This window comes from Vigna angularis, chromosome 1, assembly GCF_016808095.1.
Source record: "Vigna angularis cultivar LongXiaoDou No.4 chromosome 1, ASM1680809v1, whole genome shotgun sequence".
Taxonomy (NCBI): domain Eukaryota; kingdom Viridiplantae; phylum Streptophyta; class Magnoliopsida; order Fabales; family Fabaceae; genus Vigna; species Vigna angularis.
The window spans coordinates 56,453,288-56,475,732 of record NC_068970.1 but is presented as its reverse complement, the minus strand read 5'-3'; the positions used below and the strand labels follow the sequence as shown (position 1 = coordinate 56,475,732).

The window sequence follows — 22,445 nt, the reverse complement described above, 5'->3', positions numbered from 1 at the left end:
TCTATGAACTCAAATCTTTCAGTGGCACAACTCACCCCCAAAGAAGAGACAACGTACATGCTAACTTAAAAACGTTCAATATAAAATGACACTCCACTCTTTTCCAATAGAAGTTGTTAATTTCTACATCATTCTACAATGATAAGTTTCATCTCCTTCACACACTTCCGATGATGGAATTAGAATAAAAGTATTTGCATCATATAGAACCATTATTGGGTAAATTTGAATTCACAAAATATATTTTCATGGTATCAAAACATATTCCCCTCATGCACAAACAACAAATCAAACCTTTCCTTTCTTCGTTTCTTTTCAACAAAACTTACATGCAATTCCTTTAAGAGTTATCAGTATTGCACTGATTACGATCTGTTTCTAAACTTATCCAGAAATACTTACAAAAAGAAAAGTTAAAAAAAAAAAATCCATAAAGTAAAATTAGTTTATATATAAACTAGTTTGCAACAAAAACTTTCTCACATTGATTTCTCCACAACTAATTTTAGCTTATGATTCTATTTTTTTCATCTCCCACAACTTTCTCACATCTTTTTTTTCATTTTCGGATAAGTTTATCCCAAAATATCTCAATGTTCGTTTCACCTCGATGACATTAACACATTTTACATAGCAAACCACCGAAAAAAAAAATATTAATTAAAAAATAATGCCAAAAGCATATAAAAAAGCCAAAGTTTGTCTTATATTTTATCTCCTCCAAGTAAAAAATATATAAAACTGTACAACTAAAGAGAACGTAAAATACCTAGTTTCAATTATCGAAATAAAGCCAAGCGTATCCTTAGATTGCAATTTAAAATTCATCAAAAGGAGAAACACATTGCAATTGCTCAAAATCTAGAAGCAAGCCTTTGTCTAGTCGAGATAAACACCAATAACGTTCTAATCCAAACACAGCTTAAGCGAAATTAGATACGGCGATTACGTGAGGATGAATGAATACGAAAACAAGAGGAAGGAAATTGAATAGAGAGAATACCTATTGAGTTGAGTCGGAGTAGGATTGGTAGTAGTAGTCGAAACGAGAATCATCGTCGTCTTCGTCTTCGTCGGAATCAGAAGTGAAATAGGAATAGTTGAAGTGAGGAGCGCAGAAGAAGGAGTAGAGACAGAGAGCGAGTTGATGCAGAGGGAAACAGCAAACCAGATCTAGAATCTGGTCACTGCTCAGAGGCTCCGCAATGCATTCCCACGCTTCCGCTGACGCACGTGCCACTGCCAACACCACCATGCTGTTCCACACCATTTCCGATCCTTGTTCTATCTTCTCCTTTCCCTCACTCTCACCATGACAATCAATCCATCACCACCACCACCACCTCCACTGTCACCATCTTCATCCAAATTTCACCAACCTAATCCCTAACTTCTGATTTCATCCTCCTATTTTATTCTTCGCTTTTCTTCCATGGAATTGTTGACTAGTCTCAACGGTCGTACCTTAATTAAACACTGTAGATTCTATTTATTATTTATTATAATAATTAATTAATTAAGTTTAACAAAAGGAGCATGAAAGTTTTTTTTTTCCAATAATATAACAACTTGTTAAAATTATAAAAAATATATATTTATACATTTTAATAAAATGGGCATTTTTTATTTTTTAAAGTTCACGCGGTGGTTCTATAATTATATTTGTATATCATAGAACATTTGTTCGGACTAATAAAATAGATTAATTACCAACGTATAAGTATCTTATATTATATATTGGTCTAACTATATTTTGAGTTTACGATAAATTTAATTTCTTTTTGATTTGATCTTTATTAAATTTTTGTAATTGATTAAACTTTTAAACTTTTAATTTTTTTAATAAAGTTTCAAACAGTCAAATGTTTCTTGTTAATTATGTGATACGGAAATTATATCTATTTATATATATGAAATTTTAGTTTGCTTAGTGCCTAGGTCTCACACATTGAGTCTACGTAATTCAGAAAGCATATTTAACTTATTATTCAATTGAATTATCTTGAGAACTTTTACTTTCATAAATCCAAACATAATCATTCATTGATTCTATAGGTGATAACTTGTAAGTCATTGCAAAACATGACTTGTTATCTAACACATAACAATAAAAATCATTTGTTTTTTTCTATTAATTTCAATTGTTTTCACAAAATATGACATTTCATAACATTTGAATCAATTAAAAAAATATAGAACAAAAGAACATATCACCTAATTAACAAAATATTAAATAACAAAACTCAATTGAAAATATTAAATTTATTAGTACTAATAAATAAAAACAATAATAGCTATTCAATTAAAAATACCTAAGTTTATAAAAACTTAAATCTAATTAACATGTATTTTGCTTTCTTCCAATCCAATCTATATTACTATATTATCATTGATTGATATAATTATTATTGTCATAGAGTTATTACATGTCACCCTTTTACCATTGTATCTTTATCATAATGTATAGTATATACATTATCTCTAATATTAACATAACTAAGGTTATTAATTATGATAATTATGGTTGAAAAACTTCTACTCCAAAATTATTAATGTTATTATAGTTGTTATAACTATAATCATACAAGGTTGATATAGTAGTAATAGTTGAAATGAAGGGTGAGAGAGATTATAATTTCAATCTTCTCTTTGAAAAATAAAAAATTGGTTTGAAGGGTTTAAAAGAAATTGTAACAAAGTTTGTAAGTTTAATTCTGCCATTAATAAAATTAAAAACTAAGATTTGCTAATTAAAAGAAAAGAAAAAGAAAAACTATAACCATGTGATATAAATTGTTATTCTCAGCAACTACCGTCACATTATATCATCCTAATACTATCATTATCATAACCAAAATCACCATAATAGTTTTTATTTCTATCACTTTCGCCACCATCAATTATACTGTATTCTCATATTTCTTCCATAATATTATATTCTATTATATATAAAATTACCACACCTACCAAACTTTTACTTCTACCAAAAAGCTAAAAGCAAAGAAAAAGTCAATGTTTTGTAATGAGATAAATAGAAGTATGAATAACTCAATTCATTTGTGGTGACGGCGGGGAACGAACGTTTCCCTTTTACGTTTCTATTTGATTATTTATTCATGGAATAACTTCATAGTTGCAAGAAGTAAAAGAAAACGCGTGTAGTTTTCAAGTCGCGGGGATAGCTCAGTTGGGAGAGCGTCAGACTGAAGATCTGAAGGTCACGTGTTCGATCCACGTTCACCGCAGTCTAAATTTTAATTTAATTTTTTTTATTTTACCTGATTCATGATACGATATTATTAGAAAGTGGAGTTTGATTTTTGCACACTGTGGAAAAAGAGGGTCAAAGAATGGATTGCGACCAGAGATATAGAAGGGAAGAGGGTTTGAATTTGTTAGGCAGCGAAGAAGAAAGAGAATGTTTTACAAAATGGTGATATTGGTATTGTTGATGAGATTGGTGGTGATGGATGCAGAAACATGTTCTGAAGGTGGCGGCAAAAACGTTGATAAGGAAAGGGTATCGCCCTCTACGTGTTTGGAAAAATGCATGCCGATATGCATGAAGATTAGAGCTGCAACCTTTTCACAATGCAACCCAGGTTGCCGATTGGGATGCAAACAATTGCAAGGCCAAGGTTCCATATTCTTCAGACCCATGACTTAATATATCATGCTTTCTTTTTCTTCTTCTTTCCATCTTTTACAAATTCCTCTTTCCAATCCTCAAACAATGTTGTTTTTCTTCAAGCTGCTTCACCTTTTCTGTACTTACTCTGCTATATTTCATCTCCGTTTATCATGCAAGTTTTCAATTTATATATTTTATGCTTATTTAATTTCTTCCTCGCACAAAATCTAGTCATGACTATGCATTACTACAATTCTTTGTGTCTACGTATTTTATAATTCTTTATCTATAAAACAAATCATAGATAGTATACAAACAAAATTTTTAAGAATTTTGAAGATTAATGATGTTTGTAGTCTTCAAATTTTAACTTGTAGTCTTCAAATTTTAACGAAAGAAATTAGAATCGTTTCTGTGTCAAATTTTTGACATATTTTAATTTTCAAAATTTTTAAAAATAATATAATAATCTTAATTTAATTATTTTAAATTTATAGTTTTTTTTAAATATTAGAAATGTAGATGTAAAGTAACATTTTGTCATTTTTAAAATTATAAGTGTCACTTTACATTTACATTTTTAATAAAAAAATTATAAGTTTAAAATATAGATTTTTTAGGTATAAAAATTAATTTGAGTATTTAGGTAAAATGATTTTATGTATATATTCTAAAATAATATTTTAAGATGTATATATAAGTTATAATTAAGTTTAATTACTAATTTAATCTCAAATTGAAGAGGGACTAAATTGTTATATTTTAAAAAAGATTGAGACTAAATTGAGTTAAAATATTAGATATAAAGATTAAATTATAAATAAGTATTCCATGACACTGTGACTGTTATGTAGCATTATTATTAACATGTAACATAATAATGACTTGATAATAATATTTTTTATAAGTTAATTTTTTAAAAGAAGAAAAATCATTGACACACAACACTAACATCAATCTAATTGAATTAAAATTTAAAATAACCAAATTAAATCAATTTTAAGAAATTAAAAACTTAATTAAACAATTTTTTTTAAAAAAATAAAATTAAATCAACTTAACCAATACGAGAAACAAATTAAAATTAAACTTTAATTATATTATTTTACTTTATTTTGTTTATAAAATAGTATAGTCTTTTACGAAAATTCCATCACTTTTTCATATTATTCATTAATAAAATATAACTTACTTAGAAAGATAAATTATTGATTTATATATAATAACATCATTTTAAAAAGTCACAATTTTTTTTAAATATATTTTTGTGAGAGATTTATCAATTTCAATAATAACCAATTTTCATCAAACTAACTGGCATATTTAACTAAATATTCTCCTAATTATGTTTACTAAAATAAAAAGCTTTGAATATGGGTTATTTTAGACAATTAAACTCAGATATGATGAACTTTCTTCAAAAATTAGATGTAGAATTTTTTTCTTCTTCTTAAGTTAAAATTTGTTTATCCATAAATTATGTTTTTTTAAAATGTATATAATGTTTGAAGTTTTTAATTTTAATAAAAGTTTTTTTTTTCATATTTAAAATTTAAAATTTTGTTTTTGAAAATCTCTTCTGAACAATAACCAGACACGTATTAGAATTATTCCTTACAGATTGAGAAAAATTAGAACCATACAAATATTATCATGTTGCTAAGCCTTTGTTTGCCACATGTACTTCCATTAGCACTTTTGAAAACATTATCTGATTTTATCTTTTATTTTTCCTCTTCATCACGAAAAATATCACCTTACTTTTTTTTATATTTTTAAAATCTGTAAAAAAATAATAAATATATAATTCTGTTTTACAAACATTATTCTAAAAAATACCCAAAGTCAATGAATAAAATCACAGAGAAAAACATTAATAACTTATAATACACTATGTTCTTAATTTCTTATCCATTAGTCTCGATATAATAATTAAAAACACCTTTGAAGATAGAAGTTGTTAACCATTGTACATGACATAACTTTATTCTCAATGGTAGAGAGCAAAACTCCATCATCACGTGTCTTCGCCAAACCATAAAATTATCTCAAAAAAATAAACCAACAAACCCTACTAAAGTAATTCAAAACCCGCGAGCTAACCTGACTCACCACGGGTTTAAGCCGGGTTGGGATAGAAAAACTTGTATTTTTTTTATACGGGTTAGATTTCAACCCGGCTCGTTTAAACCTGGCTCATGCGGGTTGAACCCGTGGTGGGCCGGGTTGGTCCACCAACCCACCTACCTAATTTTAATTTATTAAAATTTAATTTTAATTTTATAAAAAAATATTTATTATTTTGTTTTTGCTTGAAAAAATTATTTAATTTTTTTTATTTTAAAAAATTGTAATTAAGTGAGCCAATGAACTAACCCGTAGTGAGTCGAGTCGGGTTCGAATTTTTCTGGCTCACTAATAAATGAACCGGGTTAGGTTGGCTCACTAAGTGACCAACCCGTGGTGGGCCGGATCAAGTGGGCCGGGTGACCCGTTTTGAGAGCTCTATTTATAACACCACAAGTCTAGTTTATCACATAACTTTTGTATCATCAAAAATCATAAATATTAATTATCTTAAATAAACAACTAAAATTAATTAATTTACTTAAAAACTAAACCTTCATTCCTTTATCTTTCCTTAAATTAATTAATTTACTTAAAAACTAAATCTTCATTCCTTTATATTTTCTTCCTCTTCCACATTCTTAAACAATATTCCTTTATATTTTCTTCTTCTTTCACATTCTTAAACAATACGAGATTATTGAATATATTAAAATAAAAGTTTTCAAGTCAAGGACAAAAGAACATTTTCATTCCTATAAATGTTTTAATAGTAAATATGATAGCATTGTTAAATCAATCACTACATTCCTAAAATATTATCTCCTTCGAAACATGAAATTTGATTACGATTTTGTTTTTGAAAATTTAAAAACAAATACTAGTGAAATATAAATTCTAAAACAAATAATACCTCACATAAAAATGTAAGATGATTAACCATAACGATATCAATTGACAAACTTGAAATCAACGTATTTCTAAATTCGAGGGTGAAATCAATGAAAAAAAGTTTATTTTTTGAAATAGTCAACAATTTTATGTTTTCAAATTTTAAGTATAAGTTTTAGTATAATGTTTCTCTTTACTCTTAAGTAAAAGTGCTTATATAATCCATTTAAAAAAAATTAAGCACTCTAATACTATATTAAGAATGATTTAGTAAAAGTATTAGCAATTCAATTTTTTTTCAAATATATGCCCGAAGAAAAGAGATGATGGTCTTTGAATCCCACTAAGCCTTTGCACTGTTCTATCCTTAACCCGCATTTTCCTTAGTGCTTTCTTTGCTTTGATTTGTCGGTTTTCCACATGTATACAATTTCTGTAATACAATGTTTACTTATGTTTTATTCTTCATCATTCATTTCCACATCAACAAAATATTAATTAAATATTATATTTGCTCCTTTACACGTATGTTTAACATTAATTTATGGAACACATACTAATCATAGTAATAAAGATTTTATACAACATTTTTTTCTCCTTCTCATAATGACATGTGTCATAATCTCTAGATACCATATTAGGAAAAGTAAACGACTAATTAAATTCATCAATACATGTGAAATCTTACTTATTGATGAATACATTTAAATAGTAAATCATAATACTTTAAAATTAATTCTTCCATTTTACATTTTATTTTTTGTTCTATTCTTGTTATAACTTTTTAATTGTGTTTTAACGTTTTAAAGCTTTTTATTTGATTTACTTTTTCTTTTAAAAATTTTAATAATTCAAATTTAAGTATGATTTCAAGTCTTATATTAGTAAAAATAGAAAAACGTAAACATCATATAATATAAAAAATTTATAAAATCATTATCTTGATGTTTTATGTTAGAAGTGGTCTAATCTCTTATATAAATTGAATTTAAGTAATATGTATCACTGTCTTATAAATTTTAAAAAAAATATATAATTGTTATTTATATTACATGTCATTGTTATAAACTTATTATTAATTTTGCAGGAAAATTTATATTGACTTATTTTTTAAAAAGTGAAACCAAATGCGGAATCTTTGAAAAAGATTGAAAAAATTATTATAATAAGAAAAACCATTAAACCTATATTTATTTTTATTTTTGCAAAAGAATAAGTTAAAATCTTATATAAAAGAATTCTAAATATCTGGTAAACCTAGTTGACCATTCAAAAGAAAAGAAAACTGTTAGCAACAATTATTATATAAATAGCATTTTTTTTAATTTTTTTTTATTTGTAAACCTTAATGGTCGTTATAGTTATGGCATGAAGGACTACTTTTATAATATAATATAGAAATGTCACTTTCGTGTTCTGTAATTGGAGGACCAACGCTTTCTTTCAAGATAATTCAGGATGAACATTAACTGAAATTACAGTTCACAACCTTAAGAAATAATTACAAAGCTTGAAAGTGTAAAAATTTCATGTTATGATTGAATCACATGAGGTAAGTTTTGAAACTTTTTCTTTTATATATGGCTTCTCTGGTTCAGTTCTATTCCAAAGAGCAAGCAAGCTCTCTTTCTCTTTAATCCATCTCACACCTCAGTTTTTCTGCTTCTTCTTTCATACTCTCTTGTGCCCTTCAGTTTAAGGACAGTGACCTTTATGGAGGTGACAAAGCTTGTAGTATTGCCAGCAGTTTTGGCATTCTTTGTCCTTTGCCTACATTTCATGACAAGAATGGCCAGACTGAGAAACCTGAATCTTCCTCCTGGAAGATTAGGGTGGCCTGTTGTTGGAGAAACCTTGGAGTTCATGCATGCAATGGTTGAGGGAAACGTGTTAAGGTTCCTGCAAGAGAGAGTGGAGAAATATGACTCAAGGGTGTTCAAGACATCAATGTTTGGAAATCCTGTTGCTGTGTTTTGCGGACCAGCTGGGAACAAGTTCCTGTTTAGCAATGAGAACAAGAATGTTCAAGTGTGGTGGCCTAGTTCGGTGAGGAAGCTCTTAAGGTTGTCCCTTGTTACCAAGGTTGGTGATGAGGCAAAGATGGTGAGAAAGTTGCTCATGAACTTTCTTAATGCAGAAACACTCAAAAATTACTTGCCAAAAATGGATAGAATTGCTCAGCACCATATAGACACTTATTGGAAAGGTAAGACATGTAACATAATACCTCAATTATTTGTTTGTTTGGTCATACATACGAGAATTGTGCTACCAAAGATTTACCATCAGATAGTTAAATAATACTTTGGTGGTTAAATATTTGTATCAATGATCAAGCAAAAGATTTTGGTGTTGGTGTGATCCTTTTTCAGTTTTGGTGGGGAATACCACGTTCTTGAACCTTATTGGAAACTATCATATCCTCTCTTACCATGCTTATACAGTTACTAGTGAGTGTGTACAAGTACCACAAACAATTTGTAGTGGTACAGCTCAACTTGCCAACTGACAGATGAGAAGTGTCAAATTTATGAACAAAACAAATCTATCCAGCAGGACTTTTCTCCATCAAACGCTTATTTTCATTCTTGTCACCTGGTACAATCATCCTTAAAAATCTTTTCTAGTTTCATTTTACAACAAATCTATGATACATAGATGAGATGTCAAAGTACATACTCATGTCTAGCATGAACTCTATAGAAAAAGAAAAAGCTCTAATAGGAATCTTACATATTTTTAAAATATATCCTATACCTTTTGTATATCTCTCACTTGTATATAAAAAAGTTGAGTAACATATATCAAATAAAACCCATAAACCTATTGTATATGCGAGTTTGACTCAGGTTTCATTAGTGCTGTGTTGATTCTTCCTGCAAATGGAAATATAAAAGTAATCACAATCTTAACCTTTAACTTTTTTTATTAATGTTTACTATTGCAGTTGATCTTTTGAAAGACACTCTTCCAACTTTAAAAAAGCCAAATCCTATAGCAAACTATGGATAACAATCTTCAATGAAATTTGGGTGAAATCCAACACTTGCAATTGCATACGATTAAGCATTATACATAAGGTTATATTCTCATGAATCAGAGCTAGTCTTAAGAGGGTAACCTATTTTAAAGCTTTTCTAATGATTAAAAAGTGTTGATTGAATATATATATTTGTTTCATCAAGAAAAACTGGTTATGCATTAGAAACGAAAGAGAAAATTTATAGTGTGAATCTGTGATCAAAGGTCTGATACTTTTGTTACTCTGAAATTTTGTAGGAAAGGAGCAGGTTTTTGTCCATCCAATTGTAAAGCTATACACGTTTGAATTGGCTTGTTGCTTATTTTTAAGCATTGAAGACTCTGCACAAATATCAAAGTTTTCATTAAAATTTGATGCGTTTCTGAAAGGGATCGTTGGCTTCTCCCTCAACATTCCTGGAACAAGGTTTTATCGTGCAATGAAAGCTGCAGATGAAATAAGGAAAGAGATTAAAATGATTCTGGAGAAAAGGAAAGTGGATTTGGAGGAGAAGAGAGCATCACCTACTCAAGACCTTCTATCACACATGCTTCTTACATCTGACCCAAGTGGAAAGTTTATGACCGAAATGGAGATTCTTGATAACATACTTCTGCTACTTTTTGCAGGCCATGATACTTCTAGATCAGTTTTATCATTGGTCATGAAATATCTTGGACAGTTGCCTCAAGTTTATGAACATGTCTTGAAAGGTTGGTAATAAAATCCTTAACCATGTTTGTTTCCTATAAAGACTTTATTTGGATACTCATGGATCATGGAGAAGTTCATCTTATTTTTTCTTATTTTTCTTGTTCAAACACACCCAAAGAAGATTGTTATAGCAAACTGTTGCTGACAACTATTTTTCAGCCATAACATGATCAGGATAAATGTTGAAGTTATTTTTATGACAGAACAACTTGAAATTATTCGAGGGAAAGAGGTAGGGCAGTTGTTGCAGTGGGAAGATATTCAGAAAATGAAATACTCTTGGAATGTTGTATGTGAAGTCATGAGGTTGTCTCCACCAGTCAGTGGTGCTTATAGAGAAGCTATAAAGGATTTCACCTATGCTGATTATAACATCCCTAAAGGCTGGAAGGTATTTTTCCTTTCTTTTGTAGAACTTTCTTTTCTATTATCATGCTTTCTTCACTCCACAGTCATTGGAATCACTACTAGTTCTCGAGACATGTTCAATTTAACCTTTGTTAAAAATCTCATATTGACTAGTGATAAAACTAGTTTACAGTATATAAATAAGTGCAAATCTCACCTTTAATTGTTTGTAAGATTGAGTTAAACTTAAAGTTTACTTCTTACCATAGTATCATAATAACAGTTTAGAGTCTATCCTAACGAGATCTGTTGTTTGTTCAGCTTATCATGTGTAGGTGGTGCAAACCTCACCTTCCAATATATATATATATATATATATATATATATATATATATATATTATTTTTTTTTTCTTTCTTTTTTTTCTGCTTGTTTCCATGAACTACTTGAGCTGTTTGATGTTAAATTAGACCAAAAGCTTCCTTCATTTTCTGAGACTCAGCAATACTAAGTGTTACCTTTTCAAGACCATTAAAAGAAGTTATTGTATGCTGAAGGGGAGAACCTTGTCTCATGTTGATCATGTTATCTATGATGTTTTATGACAGTTGCATTGGAACACTAATTCATCACACAAGGATCCAACAATCTTCTCGGATCCAGAAACTTTTGATGCTTCAAGGTTTGAAGGAGCAGGGCCTACACCTTTTGCACATGTTCCATTTGGAGGTGGCCCCAGAATGTGTTTGGGCCAAGAATTTGCTAGACTAGAGATACTTGTGTTCATGCATAATATCGTGAAACGGTTCAAGTGGGAATTGGTGATTCCTGATGAAAAGTTGAAGTATGATCCCATGCTAGAACCAGTAAAGGGACTTGAAATTCGACTTCATCCTTCTAGTTCATAGTCAAATAACTTAGCTATAACATAATGCACGGTTTAGAAGCTTTCTAAGTAGTCAGCTTATCGTGCTATATTTGAAGAAAACTTTTTTTCTACTTCGATTAGAAGTTTTTTGTATCTGCTTCCATGATTTCTATGAAGTTTCTATCTATTTTGATTATTCTGTTATTATTCAGTACACATAAGTTCATGTCTAACTTTTGCGATACGAGCGTTTTGAAATTGTTTCTGTATACGAGAAAATGAAGAGATGACACATTGAAGTTCATGTCCAAAACAGTATAAGAAAATTAGATACAGTCTTAAGAACGAGACAAGACTTTCCTCTGTAAACAAGTTGCACCAATAAATTTAGATGTTTTTCTATGTTATTTTTTTCCCTCTTCATGACTATTTAAATTATTATATTATGTAAATACCATTTTTCTCCTGTAAATCAATAAAATATAGTTTAGTTCATGAATGTGTAAAATACAAAATTTCCGCCCTGCTGTTAAGTTTTATAGAATAAATGTCATGTAGTTAACTAATTTCATATTAAAATTATTAAAGTTCAGAGATCAATTTGATGGAAAATTATAAAGTTTAAACATGAATTTAACTTAAGTTGTTCAAAATTGTTATACAATTTTACATAAAGATGAATTTGATGGAAAAGGGAATGAGTGTGGTTTTCTTCTTTGTCATGTTCTTGTTTTTTAAAACAGCCCCTGTCTGAAATAATCCAGTTGCTAAAACCTATAACTTCTCCATGCTAGTTTTTCCTTTGGTATTGCTCTCATTATTTCCAAAAACATTTATAATCTAAATATTTAATAATTTGATTTTTTTGCTCAAATAGAACAGAAATTGCAATATTTATAAAACATGTAAAGTTTTGGAAGCAGATGGAGTTTTGTACAATGAATTAAAAGTTGAAATCAGTAAAAAAATTGACAATCTTAAAGAAAGGTAACTGTTGATGGTTGAAAAACAGCTATGTGAAACATCATAACAAATAGCAACATCATCAAAAAGTAGGGGAAAATCAATGCAACTTCATCAAGTTAGCAGTTAATGAAGGAACAGGCAACAAAGTAGAAGAAGGTAATAGAAATGCACAATTTTATTGATCATAAATAAACTTCTTATAACTTTGCTTGATTATACTAGTAGTACATAAAGCAAGATCCCAGTGCAGGGACAAAAAATGAGGGATCCGTGTAGTTAAACTATAAAGTTATACACACATGGGAAATAATTACCATATTGCTCAACCAACCACTTAGTCAGCCAAACTGTGCCTGTGTTTACAAAACAAGTTATTTCTTACCAAATCCAAATAGAGATTTAATGGCATTGATGGCATTCTCATTGATAAAAGATTCATCAAATCTTTTCAATAAAGAGTCAAATTCCTCTGAAGTCCTGACGTTAGCTAGGTCAGGATCAGTTCTCAGTCTCTGTTAAAATAACAACAATGTTAGATGGCTTAGCCAATATGATAATGGAATAGCTTCAAGTAGGTTCATCACCTTGAAGTCTTCAAAACCTGAATTCAGGGCTTCTTCCAGTGAAGAAAGTGCAGCTTGAATCTGTTAGAAATTTATTACTCTCCATTAGTATACATATATAGAGAAAGAGAGAGATAAATCATAGAACTGTTTGTTGGCAAGACTAATGAATTCACTTAACTACAAAGTATGTTGTTCTTGTTGGTGTCTATTCAGCTATGATAATAAGGAACTAATCCAAGATCAGGTCAAGTTGCATGTTCCAAGAGAGAAAATGGTAGGAAACATATACCTGGTTTAGCTTAGAGTAACAACAAGCAACATTGTAACTTGCAACTGCTGCTTCCTCAGGTTCTGGCTTTGATCCCAAAATAGACTCAAATTTCTCTAGTGCTTCATTATAGCTTCCATTCCTTCAGCATTTAATCCAGGAACAGAGTGCACAATAACATTATCAGTGAGATAGCATCATTTGTTAGACTTTTAACCAAGATATGAAAGACAATATATCAGTTATCAATGGAGACAAGTGTCAGATACTATAATCAGAATGTTTGTCAGTTCTTCCAAAGATGTTGCATTTCATCCCTTTCGAACAATAGACTAACATTCTGAAATGTTAAGGGCTAGAACAAAGAATAGAAAGGAATACTGAATACATCATAAATGTAAAAAAAGAATGATTTTGGATTGCTAATTCTTACTTATATAGTTGCAATCCTTCTCTCAAATCATTTTGTCTGCGTTCTTTCTGTTCTTTTTTCCTCAAAGCATTTAGCATCTGAAATTTTGCAAGTTTGAGAATTGGCAATGAATATTTGTACCCGCATGTAGCAGTGACATGTCTATGTAGAAGTCAAAACATCTCATACAAAATGGTTTGTGAATGTAAGGACTACAAATTTTACAGTTTAATCACAACCATGAAACTTACTTGAATTTCTCTCACTCTGTTGCTGATTACCCCAGAGTTTCTCTCAGCCCTGATAATCTCCTTTTCAGTTAACTCACCACCACTATCAATACTCTTTCCTGTCAAAGTGATAAACCATGGCTGAGATCACAAGAAATATTCACAAGTGATTACTGAATATAGTAGCACTCGAACATAGCAAAATGAACACATTGAACTAACCATATCTCTTCTGCATTTTCATGAGCAATGGGCCAATTCTTTGGCGAATTGTGTACATTGTCCTTCCATATTCCGCAGCTGGCCAAATCTCAGTCCCAAAAACTGCACTGCAGATATTGAACATATTGGTCATATCAGACTCAAACATCATGAGACAAACACAAACACAAACACAAAGAGCACAAGTTTACTACTTCTCAACAGGACTTCGAAGCACATAATATACATATAAACTTTACATCAACAGTGCCTATAAATCAAACTCATCAATTCCACATCCATAAACCAACCAAGAATAAATATAAGACCTCCAATAAAGTCTCTTAAACATGATACTTTAAAACCAACACCTAAATTTTCTACATAGTTCTCCAAATAAAGAAACTTACAGAAGGAGGAAAAACAAAAACATGAAGAGCACACCTGGTGGCAAGTACTTTATCCCCAACATTGAAGACTCCAGCTTTATCAGCTGATCCTCCTGGTGCAATAGCATCAATGTAAGTTCCCCCATCCCTACCCTTTGCAAATTTGAGTCCAAAAGGCTGCTCAATTTCAACCTCGTACTCCTCGTACGGTTCCTCCTCCTGTTCTTCACTCTTGTCACTCTCCTGTTTGGATGCTTCTGACCCAACCCCGGATGAAGCCTTGACAGCAAAAAGCAACGGTCTTGACAAAAGGGTGTTGGAGAAACAAAAGGACACACCCAAGTACGAGGTGCTTCTGCAAGAAAAGAACTTGGGGGAGGAAGAAAACAGGGTTGGGTGAATTTGGGAGGTTCTTGGCAAAGTTAGTGCAGAGTAAAGAGATGAGTGACCACTAGTGGTGGTTGGTAATGATGACATGGTTTATGGTTATGCACAAAACTTTGAAAGTGCCACAGCTAATTTCTATGTTGAGTTTCTTCTACGAGTGGAACATCCTTTGGTGCTTGAAGCTGTGCTTTTTCATAGTTAACAAATGGAGGTTGTGTTGTTGGGGCCACAAAGACAGAGATGAGAGGTTCTGAATGAAGATTGCTGAAGTGGTTATGAAGGCACATCCATTCAGTTCACTACAAGGATGCCACGTGTACCTTTAGATTTTCCAATGTTTGAGACGTGGTTCTGCTACCTCTACTCCTCCAGAAATTTTACTAGAGATGAAAAATTAAAAAATAAAACTAAAAAATCAAGAACCTTCATCGGAATATTAAAATTCTTCTCGAATATATATATATATATATATAAAGTAATATTTGGAGGGAATAAAATACTTAAAATTATAAGTATGAATAAGGCTAATATGATTTTTTGGTGGTGTCATTTTATAGACAACTTTAACATTTAATAATACTATTCAAATATTAATCATTTTATGATACAAAGATATTTTCAACATTATTAATACTTTTTTGGGTATTTTGTAAATTTTTATATTGGCGCCTGCTGCTGCATAAAAGTAGAAAAAATAACTACAACTTTTCTTTAGTTAAAATTATAAAAAATGTTCAGTTTTTTTATGCAACACAAAATATGTTTGAAAATAAAGCTACAAAATTTAAATTATACGAACATATCAATGGAATTGAGAAAATAATAATTTTTTATAAAATTATGGTTGCAAGGAATAACAGAATTATTAAAAAAAATACAGAAAAATAGACAAGAAAAAGTTCAGAAGTTCATTTCATACTGCATAAGTTTTTCCAAAGTAGAAGGAGAATATAAAAATCATTGAAAAATGAAAAAGATAAATGGTTTATATTATGAAAAAACAAACTAATTAAGCAAATGCATACAAAGTGCATTACATTTGTCATAACAACTGATTTCACAAAAAAAAAAAAAAAACTTGAAATACAATATTAACATAATACTGTCAATAAAAATAATAATAGAGAACGTCTTCAATTGATATGGTTCCAACGAGGTTTTAGATTCTGCTAATAATATAATTTTTGCTGCTATGAGTTGTGTTGTTTCTGTTGAAATTAATATCAGTTCATACAGTAATCCAGTTGCACTGATATGAAGACCATGTTGAAAAGCAAAGAAAGGGATAGAACAAAATGAAATTGCCTATATGTCATGTTTATAAACACAAGTTATGGCAAAAACTATCTCCAAAAGAACATGAGAAATGAAACTGAGAACCTACAACAACACCCTCTTTAAAGTCATTTTGCATCTTTCATTTTCAAACCAGATTCAGGAACCTCACTGATTATGGTCACTGTTTTTCCAACAGGAACCTCTGTGTATGCCTGCAATGGCTCCAATGAGTCCACAATATCTCTCATCAGAGGCCTTGCTTTTGGATTGCGGTTCAAGCAATGATATGCAAGCATTGCAGCCTTGTGAACTGCTTTAATCGGATAATCACCATCCAACCTTGGATCTATTATGTTTAGAAATTTCTTCTTTTCCTTCAGCAAAGGAACAGCCCATTCTGTGAGATTCTGCTCTCTAGCAGGTCTTAACTTGTCTAAAGATTTTCTTCCTGTCAGAAGTTCAAGCAGAACAACCCCATAACTGTAAACATCACTTCTAGGAGTCAGATGACCTGCACAACAACATATGATTATGTTGTCAGTTTGTATTATACCAACAAGACTTTAATTTCAACACACTGATAGTATAATATGTGACTGATGAGTTTGTTGAATTCTAGGACAATTATCTTAAAGCTCTTGGTTTATTAGTAGTAAAAATGTGAACTTGGTTTCACTTGAATACAGAATTCTGGGTTCAGAATATACTTTACCTGTCATTATGTATTCAGGTGCTGCATAACCATATGTTCCCATTACTCTAGTAGAAACATGTGATTTGTCTCCAACTGGTCCATCCTTGGCAAGGCCAAAATCAGAAAGTTTTGCATTGTAGTCCTGTTTTTGTAACATAAAAAACCAAGATGGTTAATTCAAACCAATGTTTAAGTTTGTAGCAACTCCAATCTGTGACTAAAGCTTCTTTTCTATAGTTTGCTTGCTAAAGTATTCTGTCTTGGCATAACAGTTTTGTGTTTTGCTACGATAAATGTGTTGGGTTGATTGAGGAGGAGGTTCACTAATATGAATTCAATTACATAAAGGATTAACATTATTTTTTATCCAAAACCTTAAGACAATAGGTTAATGGGACTTTACTTCACTGTGAAACTTGGACACACATGGATTCTTGACAAAATGTATTCTATCTTATGATGGTAGTTTGTAGTCCAACTCATTAGGATGAATAACTATACATCTGAAGTGTTATCTCTTTTGAAGACTGGAGTTTCGTCACCTTTTGTCTTTAAAAAGCGTTTTAGAGGCGAAAGAAAGAATTTAAATTGTGTTTCACCTCAATTCGTAAATGATGTGAAACTATTAATTGTGAGAGAAATAATATGTTTTTTATCTTTTTTTTTTATTTTGAGCTGATATATTTAAAGTTGCTGACCTGGTCCAATAAAATATTTGATGTCTTGAAATCACGATAGATGACAGGTTTCTCTGCTTCATGGAGAAATGCAAGTCCCTTAGCTGCACCAAATGCAATCTTCATTCTTATGGACCATGGCATGGGAAGCAAGATTTCTGGGACAGTTAAGTGAACAAGCATTAGATATACAAACAAAAACACCATAATAAGCATTAAATTGTCTTTTTTTGTTGAATAAAAAACTCAAATAATTTTATTTTTGAACACTAGTGGTGGACTTTATGATTATATAGTTCGTGGTGATAATATGTTTTTGAGAATATTTAGTAAGATCAATAAGTTAGCTATTTGATTAGTTTATAAGTTTATTTAGTCAGTACAAAAGTGTTTTATAAGTATATTAAAGTAGTTTATTTTAAGAGTTTATAAGTTGTAAGTTAAAGTTATAAACTACTTTAACTGGCTTTTAGTTTACATTACTATTCTTTGTATCTGAATATATATTTTTACTATCCTTAATTTAATTCTACCTATTATTACTTATTTTAATTTTACTGAAACAAATAATATTGCATTTCTTTTTTATATTTAGTATAATAATATGTCAAAATTATACATTAAAATTTGTAAAAGCATAAATTTAATGTAGCAGTATTTTAAATAAATGTCCAAATTTAAAATCATATACAAATTTTAAAAAACAAATAGAAGTACTAAAATTTTTACTAAGAAATTAATTATTTAAAAAAAAAAACTAAAATTATAACTACGTAATAATGTATTTTTGTCTCAAAAATGCAAAATTTATTTGTATAATCAAATTTATATAGTTATACTTTTTCCACGTCATCTTACAACTATTTATAAATTTATGTATGGATGTATGTATAAACTAATAATTGAATTATTTAAAAGAAATTGTGATAAACGGTGACGTTTACGAAGTCTTTCGGCTTAAAACTAATATAGTTTGTCACGCACTTGTCTCCTCAAAAGATGTCGTATTTGGAATATTATCACTTAATGGGCTTATTCAAATATAAGTGGGCATTTCTTTCTCACCCCCATAATTTCAGCATACACTCCCATAAATTTGAATATTTCAAATTTATCCTATGGGATGTGAGCAAGGAAATGCCCATACAAGTGATTTCAGCCGACAAGAAAACCCTTGTCTATAGGGCAACCTCAGGAACCCTTTAACTAAAAACAACACTTTATTTCCTTACGTTAATGTCAAACTTATGTCTTTATCAAATCGAACCACATGTCTTAGTGAAGTGACAAAGAACCAACGCCCAAAACTTCCATCACTAGCTGTTTTTCGACGAAGCTACCAAATGGAACCAAAATCACTTCATCTTTAAATTCCTCCCTTTAAATGTCAACATTGTCGGAGAAAACACAAAAGGAAAAGCTAGTAAAAAGTAATGATAAATGATTCTACACAACCAAAGTAACATTTTTTTAGTATACTTATATATTATGATTTGGGGACAGAGAATCTACAACAAATTTTAATATTCAAAGAAAGGTGACATGATATACTTACTTGAGAACAAGTTGTGTTCCACACTTCCCCGAGACATGTACTCATATATCAGTACTCTATGTTCATCCTCGCAGCAGTATCCAACTAATTTCACTAGATTTGAATGTGAAAGCTGTCCCAAAAATATCACTTCTGCCTACAAACCAACCAAAATCTTAATTTAGTTAACCTTACAACAATAACTTTGTCTTGTTACATTAGCAACTAACCTTAATTAGTAATTTGATCCTTACATTTGTTTTTTAATCAATGAAGTCTCTATTTTTGTAAAATTACTAATGTGATCCCTTCTATTAAATTGGTTAAATTAGTGTTAATATCATTTAAAAGTGTTATGTGTTACAATTTGAGTCATTTTCTATCATGAAACTCGTATGATTTTAACACATGGTATTTATTTTTTATGAGTCATCTTCTATCATGAAACTCGTATGATTTTAACACATGGTATTTTCCAAATAAAAGATGATTAAGATTTTAACACATGACACTTTTCAGATGACGGTTAACGGTTAATAGAAAGAGTCACAACATATGAAGTCTTCTTTGTAAAAATAAGAACTCAATTTAATGTTTTTTAAGGAAATAGTAACTTAATTGAGTAAAAGAAAATATAAAGATAAAAATCAATCAAATTAAATTACTAATTAAGTGTTATCAACTTATATTATACTAGTATGTGCTCATAGGAGCATAAACATAGCATGTGAAGCATGATGATTTTGCAGATAGATCATTTGATAGAAAATAATATGCAGAAAGAGAAAAAAGTATACCAGCCATTCTCTGTGGCCTTGATGACTGTTGTCACCATCATGAACCTTAACAGCTACAGCAAGAGTAGGAAGACCCTGCCTTAACTCCTCAGAAATGAACCCTTTGTACACACTTCCAAATCCTCCTCCCCCCAACACACGATCTGGCCTAAAATTTGCAGTGATTATCTTCAACTCATCGTAAGTGAATACAATCAATGGATTTGCAGCTGAGTCACGCCGTAGGTCTTCTACTTCCTCAGGGTTTGATGGCAACTTGCTATCATGATCATTCCTTTGCTTCGTTACCTGGTTTTGTTCTTTTCGTGAATCAACAATAAGAGAAATGAGAACAAACCATGATATGCACTTTTAAACCATGAAAACAGATTACTTTAAGCAGTCACTCTCAGAAAAACCAACCAGATGTTACATTAAGCAGTCAACACAGATCATGCAGAAAGAGAAAAATGAATACTGAAACGTTTTTTGTATCATGCAGAAAGATTAGGAAGTCTGCATAAACTTCTTTTCTTTTATTGGATGAAGAGAAGAAAATTAGTATACTGTTTCAAAAGCAATGGATGCTGGGAATATATTATAATTGTGAAGGAGAGCACTATATTCTGAAAACCCTCATCCAATTTCTTAGAAATTTAGTTAAGATAAGACTGAACACGTAAGAATTACATTTACATGTAGACCCACTTTTTGACACATAAAGAAAAAGTGATTAGGGGTTATGTTAACAGATTCTACAATACAGAAACTTTAGAAAAGTTAAAAAGATTTTGTAAAGACAACATGTAACTCATATATGCAGATTTTTGTTATTTTTTGTTCTCTTTGTCTTCCAATGATTTGCAAAACATCAACTTGCCTACAAGGATGAGATATATGAAACTGAGACAAGATTCAAATGATTTAATAACAGTAACACAGAAAAATTTCAGTGAAAAAGAACCTGATGAAAGGGTGATCAAGGCTCCAAAACATGAAATCCTTGAGAACAACACTTAACAAAAGACAAAATATTGAAAAATAAAGAAAGATTTTTGTCAAGAACTCGGAGAAAACATACTCTAAAAGCATTTATAAACAGCAAAATCATAGAAAATATCCAAAACAGAGAAAGGCAAGGTTTTTTTGTTGGTAAACCAACCTGACTTTACATTGGATGAGACTCTATAATCTGATGACTCCCATCTACACCAGCAGTTACCCATTATACCAAATCCAAACACACCCTTTGTAGCAGCAGCAGCTCCTTTACCAACCCCTCATCACAAAAACCAAACTTTTGTTACCTTTTTCTCTTTTTTGTGTGTTGATATCTCACTCCTGAAGAAACAAGGGTGAGATTTAGGAGGAAACAGAGAGAGAAATGAGAAAAGGAAGGAAGTATAGAGGAGAAAAACAAGATGGTTAAGTGTTGTGATGAAATGTGAAAGGGGACATATCTTTTGGTGACAGAAAGGTAAGAGTGGGGGATAATTCAGAGATGGCAATGATGTTGATGAGGTGGGTGTTGGCTTGGCTATGGGGGAAGATGGAAGGGCCCACATCGACTGGGTTGTAGTGATTCAAAATGTGGGTTTGTGCACTTTGATGGTAGTGCGCACATAGAAGGTGCATGTTTTTGATAATGCAAACCCACCAATCTTTTTCCATCACTCTCTTCCTCTTTCTCTTTGTCTTTCTTCACGCTTCTCTCCAATTACACCTTATTCTCTTCCACACACAAACTTGCAACCACCACACCTAACCATTTTTTTTTATTCTTCTTCCAAAACTCCCACATCGATCATTCAGATAAACTAAAATTACAATGCATAAATGGTAGTAAAATATCATTTTACTGATTGGTTTTAGTTTATAAATGATTTTGTGTGATTAAATTGAAATTAACATAATTTCAAAATCATAATTAAAGTTTATTAAAATTCACTTGATAAATTTTATCTTTTTTTCTTTCTTTTTCTTTTCAATCAAAAGTGTTTCGAGTATAGGATTAAAATCTTTTACTTGTTAAAGACACTTCAATGTTCAAAGTTAGTAATATAACTGAATGATTGACAACAACTTATGCATATATTGTGTATAATTCTCTAAAGTCATACCTGATACATTTCTTTATACTGGTTGTGATGAACCTTTACCTTTCGTGTTTAATGACGATCCAATCACACTAATCTGCATTAAGAACTTAATGAGTCATCACAATTAGACATGACCTGGGTGGACGACCTAGAAGGACGGTTTGGTTGGAGGAACTTAAAAGGACAACCTGAGTGAATAACTTGAAAAAACAGCCTGAATGGACAATTTGAAAGAATATCTTAAAAAAATAATAAACCACCTGAGAAAACAACTATGAACAACTAAAAAATGATAGTAGAGTATCTATTAATATAACTTTCATTAAATCCTTCAAAAGCATATGTCTACAAACGTGTGTTTATATTGTATTTTTTTTTCTTTCCTTTCATTCTTATTAAAATGTTTCTCTTACAAGATGCATGCACTT

General features: G+C 30.4%; 3 protein-coding genes and 1 non-coding gene across 5 annotated transcripts; 2 read left to right on the top strand and 2 right to left on the bottom strand.

Moving 5' to 3' along the window:
* Window positions 1–3,172: 3,172 nt before the first annotated feature.
* On the top strand, window positions 3,173–3,245 carry TRNAF-GAA (transfer RNA phenylalanine (anticodon GAA)). The gene has a single exon. It is a non-coding gene; the product is annotated as a tRNA-Phe (tRNA).
* Window positions 3,246–8,071: 4,826 nt separating this feature from the next.
* On the top strand, window positions 8,072–11,744 carry LOC108325090 (beta-amyrin 28-monooxygenase). 2 transcript variants are annotated; one of them, XM_052871616.1, is made up of 4 exons: window positions 8,072–8,795; window positions 9,869–10,324; window positions 10,529–10,716; window positions 11,281–11,744. In XM_052871616.1, exons 1-4 carry the CDS (start codon window positions 8,303–8,305, stop codon window positions 11,578–11,580), a joined length of 1,437 nt encoding a protein of 478 aa, XP_052727576.1. In that variant the 5' UTR covers window positions 8,072–8,302; the 3' UTR covers window positions 11,581–11,744. The 2 variants fall into 2 exon arrangements, with proteins under 2 accessions (XP_052727576.1, XP_052727577.1); XM_052871617.1 differs by lacking the exon at window positions 8,072–8,795 and having other exon boundaries at window positions 10,184–10,324; window positions 10,485–10,716.
* Window positions 11,745–12,663: 919 nt separating this feature from the next.
* Window positions 12,664–15,204, bottom strand: LOC108333254 (protein MET1, chloroplastic). The gene is made up of 7 exons (XM_017568649.2): window positions 14,628–15,204; window positions 14,205–14,311; window positions 14,004–14,101; window positions 13,774–13,850; window positions 13,362–13,482; window positions 13,091–13,150; window positions 12,664–13,018 (listed from the first exon to the last, which is right to left on the bottom strand). The coding sequence occupies exons 1-7, from the start codon at window positions 15,047–15,049 to the stop codon at window positions 12,878–12,880; spliced, it is 1,026 nt and encodes a 341-aa protein (XP_017424138.1). The 5' UTR covers window positions 15,050–15,204; the 3' UTR covers window positions 12,664–12,877.
* Window positions 15,205–16,233: 1,029 nt separating this feature from the next.
* Window positions 16,234–21,583, bottom strand: LOC108330913 (probable serine/threonine-protein kinase PBL16). Its single transcript, XM_017565512.2, has 6 exons — window positions 21,081–21,583; window positions 19,940–20,238; window positions 19,164–19,299; window positions 17,630–17,766; window positions 16,950–17,073; window positions 16,234–16,748 (listed from the first exon to the last, which is right to left on the bottom strand). The coding sequence occupies exons 1-6, from the start codon at window positions 21,142–21,144 to the stop codon at window positions 16,363–16,365; spliced, it is 1,146 nt and encodes a 381-aa protein (XP_017421001.1). The 5' UTR covers window positions 21,145–21,583; the 3' UTR covers window positions 16,234–16,362.
* Between the last annotated feature and the right edge of the window lie 862 nt (window positions 21,584–22,445).